This window comes from Helicoverpa zea, chromosome 8 (genome assembly GCF_022581195.2).
Source record: "Helicoverpa zea isolate HzStark_Cry1AcR chromosome 8, ilHelZeax1.1, whole genome shotgun sequence".
In the NCBI taxonomy this organism is placed as follows: Eukaryota; Metazoa; Arthropoda; class Insecta; order Lepidoptera; family Noctuidae; genus Helicoverpa; species Helicoverpa zea.
Window position 1 is genome coordinate 13,370,155 of NC_061459.1, and position 9,590 is coordinate 13,379,744.

General features: G+C 39.0%; 1 protein-coding gene across 8 annotated transcripts in view; it reads left to right on the forward strand.

Moving 5' to 3' along the window:
* LOC124632657 (probable phospholipid-transporting ATPase IA) overlaps positions 1-8,837 on the forward strand; it is a 105,262-nt gene extending 96,425 nt beyond the window's left edge. For 3 of the 8 annotated variants that reach the window (XM_047167563.1, XM_047167564.1, XM_047167565.1), the window contains one exon: positions 5,743-6,362. In XM_047167563.1, coding sequence (XP_047023519.1) covers positions 5,743-6,100 — 358 coding nt within the window. In that variant the 3' untranslated portion in view covers positions 6,101-6,362. Of the gene's footprint in view, positions 1-1,555; positions 4,655-5,742 lie in introns of those variants that run through there. The other 5 variants (XM_047167569.1, XM_047167570.1, XM_047167567.1 and 2 more) reach the window with 4 other exon arrangements.
* The last annotated feature ends 753 nt before the right edge of the window (positions 8,838-9,590 follow it).

Here is a 9,590-nt window from a genome sequence, read left to right on the forward strand (position 1 = left end):
ATTGTGATTCCTCACTGACTTATTCTGAACATCGTACTGTGAAAGTTCCGAAACGTCATAAGTGACGTAGGCGCGTCGATCGACTTAGATCTCTATAACAAGCAGTATGCGTGTGTTTTTGCGTTGTTTGCTCTTACCGTGTGCATTATTTTGGAATGAATATACTGGACTATTGACCCACTAATATGACATTGATTTAACGGTTTGAAATCATGTGTATACGTGTATATATCCATTATAAAAATTATATCTTTAGAAAGTTGCCATTTATAAAGTATCTCTTACAAATTATATGATAGTTAAATATTATCTTAACATAATATATTGGTGTATATGTAGATACTTCATAAATGCTATAGTTTCCCTTTTTTATCTTCACACGTGTATATATAGTTCTGTTGATATGCCTGGTCACTCGGCCGCACCTCACCAGCTGGTCACACAGCCCGGTGTGGTGTGTCAGGGTGACAGGTCACGTCTCTCATATCACTCGTATTTTCATTCTCTGCATTATGTACGTCCCTGTGGACCGTTGCCGGCTGATTGCCTATGTTTACGCTTCTATGTATTACACGTAAAGCGTAGTCTATTTAGATTAGATTTTATATTCTGTAGCTTTACAAATTATACCTTCAATTAGTATTTAAACCTATAAATTTCTTGATGTTTCTACACGTATATTGTCGTTTTTATATGGTATATTGTGTAGTGCTTGAGTACGTAGCGTGTATCAGCTAGACTCGATGCGGTGATCAGCCGGCGACGTCGGGGCTCGTGTAGCGCACGCAACTGTCAGTACGTACTTATGTTACGTGTTTAGTTTGCTTTGCATCGCCCCTCCTCCCTCTCCCCGTCCACCGCGCCCCGCACACACCCGTATGCTCGCCACGACTCCCGCTAGTGTATGTGACGGACACTCGGTACAACCGAGCCGATCGTACAGCATGAACCTCCGCGCGGGATACCACTCTCGGTAATCACATACCGCGTTCATACATTACCGGCACTACACTACTCGCAAAGTGCCTTGACGAAGTAAATGGAAATCTTCGACGAAGTAAGACGAAGTGCGACACTTCACACTTCTTCAACTTTGCCATTTGTGCCCTTTGACTCTGGCACAAAACTCGATAACAATCAGAAGTTGTCACACTCTTGCATTCATCGAACTTCGGTTTACTTCGCGAGTATTGTTGCTACCTCTACTCGCAAAGTTGATCGAAGTCCATCGAACCGACCGAAGGGCTCTTCAGGCTCTTTGACTCAGGGCAAAAATCGACAACAACTGGACATCGTTTGATGCGAAGTAAAGTTGGATGAAGTAGGACTAAGTGCCTTTCCACACTCTCGTATTCTCCTAAGTTAGGTCTACTTCACTACAAAGTTAAACGAGTGTGTAGTGTCGTACTTCGCCTTACTTCGTCCCACTTTCCAATGTACTTCGTTCAGAAACTTTGCGTGTAGTGTAGTGGAGGTATGATACTGCGGGGGTGAGTGGTCGGGGCGGGAGGCGTGGCGGCGGCGCGGGCGGCGGCAGTAACGTGTTGTTGGGTAGGGCGCGCGGCACGCCCGTGGGGCTGCGCTGGCGGCGCGCGGTGGCGCCGGCCGAGGCCCCGCGCCGCCCGCACGTGGTGTGACCCGCGCCGCGGCCGCCGCGCCACTAGCCGCGCCGGGCGCCGCGCTCTCGCTACTTCCCCGACTATTTTTGTACGCATTTATATTGACTGTCGCCGATGTGATACGCAGTAGTATTAATGTTTACTTTTCATTCCGAGGTGGGCGTACGTCAAATATATGATAAGAATAAGAAAAGGGAGTGCTATTAGATGGTAAATATTATATTGAATACTGTTAGCAATAGTAGTGTGGCCGCGGCCCACTGTGTGGCGCTAGTTTTTGTATGCTCATCTAGATCTTCCTGTATTTTGAATCTTCGAAGGTTTTGTATTTTATGAAATAAATCCAACGCGTAAGACTTATTTTATAATGTGATGCCGCCGGGCACGGGCAGTTTGCTCTAGCTTACTTGAATGAACTCATTTCCTCAATTACTTCCTAGGTATTATTTTATATTTAGACGTATTGTTAATTTACTAAAATAATTTATTAACTTACACTCGTATGATAACATTCCAGTATTAGGTAGTAGCGTGAGGATGAGAAGATATTAGTGTGCCACAATTAATAGTTTTATGTGTGCGTAACGTGCACTTGAAATCAAGGAATTTATATAATAATAAAGGCGAAGGGTAGTTAGCAAATGCCTAGATATAGTAGAGTTTGTGTTAGGAGCCAGAGTCCGCGTCACTAGAGATATCGGGCGGCGCGACCACCGAGCACGCTCTGTCAACCGCACTCAGAGAGATAATATTAGTTTAGCGAATAAGCATAGGGTTACCATTTGTATATTATTAAATGAATCTTTCATTCAACTGAACTAGCTATCTTTATGTTGTAAACGCGAAAGTTTTTAAGATGTATGTTTGTTAATGTTTCACTCAAAAACTACTTTTGATAAAACTTGGCAGCAATGCAGCATATATCAGAATAAAATATAGTCTACTTTTTATCCATGAGGGAGAAGTAGCGAACGGAAGCCATTTACTTCATATAAAAATTAATTACTAAAAAATATACACGTTATTTTATATACATATTTATAAGTGTGCCTAGATGAAGTGTATTTTGAATAAGATATTTTGTATATTAGATAGGTCGGGTATTGTGACCGTCCGAGTAGCTTTGTGGCACCAAGTCGTGGTTCCTATTCGTTCCTAACTTATTTACATTGAGCTAGAGGGCGCTGCCGAGCCCGACAGAGCGTGGTCGGTGGGAACACCACATATACACGAATAACGGACTTTAGGCGCTAGAATATATAAATGTGAATATTTTTATATCTCAACACGTTTGACGTTTTCTATGCTAGATAGGTGTACATACTGTCTTCTTGAACGATACAATCATTGTAAGTAAAATATATATACACCACTTGTTATTTTTGATTCCCATTTCAAAATGTAAATTGTTTGACAATCTTCCGTTTTTAGACATTGTATATAGTATTATTGTTTTATATTTGACAGTGATCTCCTTATGAAAATAAGCAAGTTAAATGAGTAATGTGAGAAAGTTCAAATGACACAATATTTTGGAATGAAAAGTGATCCGAATGTCCCTTATGAAATTATTTAAATTCTACATTTGTTATGTACGTTCACGTACAGTTATGGTCTTATTTATGAATCGTATGAAATCCTTATGAAATGTTACAAACTTATTTAAATAGAATAAAGTGATATTGTACAAGTAGTTTATTTCCGCCTGTGAAGTATATAATCCTATATATTCTATGATATTTATATGAAATTAAATAAAAACTATAAAGATATCATTGAGTGATCAGGCCTTACTATTGAAGATAATTTATTTAGTTATATAAAGTTTTGTTATTTAATCTTTCTTGTAAATTATTTTCAGTTCTGTGGGCTGGTTGGCGTATATAATTTATTATATACACAGTCGTACATGTTTCACACGTTCTTTTCTTTTAACTAGACATAATTTGGTCAGACGACCGTATAAAGGTCGCCGGAAGACGCTGGATGCAGGTCGCCTCCAACAGGTATCTGTGGAGATCTAAGGGGGAGGCCTATGTTCAGCAGTGGACGTCCTATGGCTGAGATGATGATGATGAGACATAATTTTGGTACAAGATTATTTTGTACTCTAAATTCTATTGATACATTATTTTTAAAGTATTTGTACTTATATTTTGCATTCATCAAAAGTTTTTAAACAGTCCAAGATCAGACGTAACATTTCTTTTTCTGAGATAGTATGTTAAAATAGTATCGCCAACCTGTCCACAATTGTTTGTCTTCTTCCTTTCATCTCAACACTTGTTATGTTAGTTGCAATCATTTTAATCTTTTGTCCTTTCTAATACTGAATTTCACTGTCAACACCAAAATCAAAATTAATCATTCTATAAATTGACACGGTGAGTGACAGCGAAATTCAGCATAATACATTATTGTATGTTCATGTATATTTACTTAGTAACGACTGTTCCCAATTTTCTTTCTATTTGTTGATTTGCTTATTCGAGATAGAATTTTTTCATTAGCTTTCACTATAAAAGCAATGTCAAGTGCCATCTTTAGGGAGCAAAAACAAAACAGAATATTGGAAACAGTCGTTATACAAAAACACTGACTTGTGCTGATACTGACCGGTATCAGGTACAATCGAACACATTCCATTCATGCATTTACTAGTTTCGTATTTTTCTTAAATAGTTTTGTACAATCAGCATGAAAGTTACCAAGGAATATAAAAAAAAATAATCCCAGTTTTAGGGGATGATGATTAGGCAAGTCCAAGACTGTATGACTGCCACACTTGCTGCAATAATACCAGAATGCATATATGTTTTCAGCAATGTTCCTGAATTTTGTATAAAAAAAATCTTGAGGCCTAGTGGTCCTTCCAACTTTATATGAATTAAAGTCCTCACAAGTCAGTGTAGTTGTAACGTAAGCATTAATAAACTGTCCATTCATCATGTACTATGACGTCATAATACACAACCTGTACAGTATTGTAAGTAATCGTTTCTTTACATGTTGGTTAAATAAAACTGTTGAAACTATTCCGTCTTGTATCTTGTAGTCCTAAGCTATGCCAAAATAATGCTTGTTTCGTTCGTCTGTTGGGCCTTTTGATGCTCGGTATGTCATTGTTGTATTTTTGTTACCTAACAGCTGGTCCTATAAGGCTGACATTGGAACTATACACCGTCCAGCCTATTTTTAAACAAACTACTATAACAATATTTGGTTCCAATAAGTCTTATCCCGTTAGCTAGTCGAATAGTATTAACATATTAGTGGCTAGGCTCCCGTTTACTTGTTATAGTACTAAACGTGATGGAGAATGCATTGTTCATGGTACTTAATTTATATTATTGTAATAGACACACCTCACACGTTAGGTACTTGGAAACAAAAGACGAAAAACCTTTAATTTAATTGAAACTTTATTTTGGATGGAAATAATGGACAATAGTTAGATGCTCCAATACGCAAACAATTATACGTTCTAACATTATTGCTAACCTCTTACAGTGACTAATCAACATTTTAATTTCCTAACAAATATCCGGATAATACATACGTTGGAGTATCTAACTGACCGTGTGCGGTGTGTCCGACATGACTACAGAGGTGACATGGCTACACGCTGCACGAACACTTGAACTACAACATTGTTGTGTTGTGTGTGTGTGGGTGAGTGAGTGTGTAGCCGTGTGTGTCATGTGGGGGTGTGTACTAACTGATGGTGGTTGTTCTGCGGACAGCGCGGCGGACACGCGGCACGCGCTCGTGCGGCTCGCCACGTGTAAGTACCACGTACGTGCGCTTGCATGGCTTCGCATATGCTTGCACACGCACCGCTGACCACCAGTGGCTAGTGGTACGCCACTCTCACGCTTATTAACTCTAATCTTACTACTGTTGGTGATGGTTCTTTATTATATTCCGTTATAATAATGTCGCGACGGTTACCCACTCGGATACTTGCGTCGATGTGGGAACGAACTCTGTAAATACATTTCTGAAGCATCGAAAGAGATGCGTCGAGTCCCGAGAGCATTCGGTAGAGTTCCCTATTCGAGGCGGCAGTGGGGTACACAGTAGGGCGCAAAGTTCAGTAGTCACCGCGAGCTCTGTGTGGCAGCCTCACGGAGACGGCGCGGCTGCTGCAGAACGTTCGCAGCGTGTTCAGCCGGCGCTCCGCCACGCGCGCCACCATGGAGCTCGAGCTGTCGCGTGAGTACCCGCCCGCAGGACTGCTAACGTGCCGACCTCCGACCCGTAACGCTACCGACATGTCCACTAGAGCGACGCATCTTAGCATTCCATGTGCGGTCCGTCCGTGGCACACACCACGCACCGCTGACGCGTTAACACATATAGATACACCCTTTATTTACTGCAGACATAATCAAGGACTCGTCAAGGTATTAACGTTTTGTTTTATTCTCAGTTCACACAGTTTGTGTTTACCACAAGATTGTGTAGTATCATCACGCTAATTCCAAACTATCATTACAATGTTCATTTATGCAGTTTTCACACCATTAGTTGATGAATTCAATTGATTTGATCATATGTGTACCGTGTGTGTGAAATATAATTGATGGAGTTGTGTGCAAACAGACGGGTTCGCGTTTTCGCAAGAAGAAGGCGGCAGCGTCTCGCAGGCGGACATGATCCGCGCGTACGACACACGCCAGCCGCGGCCGCAGCACTCGTAGACGCGCGGACGGGGCTGCGGGCGCCGGCGGGGCTGCGGGCGCTGGCGGCGCTGGCGCGGCTGGCGGGGCTGCGCGGGCTGCCACTGCGCACACGTACAAACTCTTCACCTCCTCACTCGGAAATGATATCACTGTTGTTGTTTTAGTTAGCGTCAGACGAACAGTATTGTTACATTATTTATTGAACATCATGACAAATATTATAATGAATGTTTAGTGTTACTGTACTTAACGTAGGACTGTGTGCGAGCACCGAGTCTATATTATTACTATATATAAATATTATACCTATGTATACAAGATATAGTATAATGACTGTAGATGGTATACATCATCTCCGGGTTTTCTATCTATTTTGAATATTTTACGACTTTCGGTCACAGGGAACCATGAATTTTAACTCCTAGACCAAAAATTAGATTAATATCTTTTTAAAAATCTGCAATTTTATTTGTTATGAAATCGTGAAGTTTATTCCTTCTGTGTACTGAAGTTTTGTGTTACATATTGTACGTTGGGAAGTGGCCGGCGAGGGAATCGTTCTCAATTATTTATTATTGAAATCTCACGGAACAAAGTGAATGCCTTTAATTATTACAACAAGACTTGATTGTATAATTTCTGTAGTACGGCAACTAGAATCCTCTATATTATATTTGTTAGTAGACTTTTGTTGGTATATAAGAAATTATTTATTAATTCAATATATTGCGATGTTGTTTCAGCTTAAACTAGTACATAAGGAACTACCGTGAACTGTACATTTTGATTTATTTTTGTATCTGTGCGGTCTTTCAACAATTTACTTCATTCAACTAATCAAAGACTTACTTAGTTATTTTAAAAGATTAGAGACTAAACGGTGATAACGATTTAAATTACTAAATGTATTAAAATTTATTATTATATTAACAAAAATAGAATTAATTGTCGTACCAGACTTAGTTCCATTAATGTCCAATTCTGTCGTAATTACATTTTAAATACATGCGTAGGTGAATTATTGGAAGACCCACACGTTTTACATATTTTAGTTTACAGATAGTGTAAGTATTCGATATTATTTTGTATGTATATCTCAACAGCTAATAGTAAATACATGGCCTATGTTTCGTTGTGTCACAATATACATTAATGAAGTATATATACGGATGTGTACAGCCGAGTGTGTACATAATATAAGAGTATAACGCTTTATTAACTCGGTTGTTGAATGTTTCAGTGTTGCCTTCAGTTGTCATGCTTATACATGGGTGTACAGTACATATACCATATACTTATAATAGACACATGTACATGCGTCTGAAATGTCATGTCGCTTATTATCTTCATCGTTCAATAAATCATTTAAATACCACCTTATTGATTTTCGATAAGAGTCGATATACAAACCATTAAAAACGTTTTTTAACTACCTAAATCGAATATAATTGTAACTTTGAAGCACCTATATGAATCTCGGAGCGTAACGTGCACACAATAATTTATTCACCTATATTGGCACAAAATCGATTCATTTGGCATTCCTAAATATTATCTAGTCGTCAAATTTTCATAGGTTTTTGAACAAATTTTAATCATAGCAGCTTTTTAAGGTCCATGTATACCTACATAGTTCAAAGTGTATGTCGTTGTGTTTAACGTGAGGGAATACAAACAATGTGAATATTGTAACAGAATTACATTCCAGTGGAAATATACTAGTTGATCATAGCCAGTGACTTCATAAGTGTTTAGATATTAGCACAATACTAAACCATTCAGTAATCAAATTAGCTAGGCTCCTCTGATTAATGCAAAATGAAGAACTAATTAAGTTTACGCAGCATCGAGTAACTGGTACCTTTGCAACAAATACAAGATGGCCGCTTGTAACTTCCCTGATACGTTAACCACAGTGACGTGACCGTAGTTAGAATGATTTTCACCCCAATTAAAATAAATAATTGTGATACGTAATGAAGTGAACATTGTTCAGACTGTCGACAAGGTCGCAGGTCGCTAGGGGAATATTTTGAACACTGACATTGTGACAGTACGGTTCTAACAGTTTATTGTTGTTAACTGTTTAACTTGAGGTTATTTTCGATGGTTATAGAGATGTGGTGGTGACGATAAATTAGTATCGATTAAGGAACACAGGCATTTTAATTTGTAGTAAACGAGATTAAATACTTTCACCGTAATTAAAATTTTATAGGCAAGTAAGTAGGTATTTTGTCAACCGGTCAACATGTAAGCATTTGAATAAACGAATTGCTAAAGTCCCTACTACTACTTACTTTCTTTCTTCGAGCCTGATTGAAACTCTTTGCCAACGTTTTTTTTTTTTTTGTAAAAAATATTTATCAAAACCTATGAAAAGAAGAAAACAATATTGTTTAAAACCATAAGTACTTGAAGTCAGGGGACGGACTGTCGGCACTTCAGCAGTTTAATCACCACATCTCGCGCCCCGTTCTTAACTCGTGGATGTAACAGAATTATAAATTATATTATTTGTTCTCGTTCTTTATATCGCAGTTTTATTTAAAACTCCTTTCCTTACCTCCATAATCCTTGTAACAACTTAACAGCAAAAACTGCACAGTTCTGTGGAAAACTCTACAATTAGAGTGATTTCCTAACAAGAAAAAAAGCGGGGAAAATGCCAACATTGCAAGGAGAGAAATACCTACCTTCCACCGTCAATACCTACTATGTGATGGCTTTCCGAGGTTCTCCTCGGCTATGAAAGTGATGAACTCCATGTCATGGTGTTTAATGCACCTACCCCTTCTGTCTGATTGGAAATGACTGGGCACTCTACAATCGCAACCGGGGAACAACTTTCCCATCTACTGACGAAGTTCTGCCTACGTAATTGGCCAATTTGGGGTCTACATTTAATGGATTTAATGTCTCTCATTCAACCAGGTAAGTAATTGATGACTAAGTATCTGGAATAGCAGGTTCCATTTATAGCAATTCACGAATAAGCTGACGCTGGTAAACCACCCAAAAACTATCTGCAGTCACAAACCTATGTAGGTAAGTAAGGCAACTTATGATATGTGGGTATTCTATGGAAAGATCGGTATATAATATCACATAGCGCAGTAAATGCTAATGTTACGTCACAATGTGGGTGAGTGGTAGGTGTGGCGCACATGTGGGCTTGTAACCACGACAGTAGGACACATTACACTCGGGAATGCGCTAATTGCTCTGCGGGGGAAATCTGCGCACGCGATGTCAGTACGCGTGTACCGAGCGATAAGCATTGTAT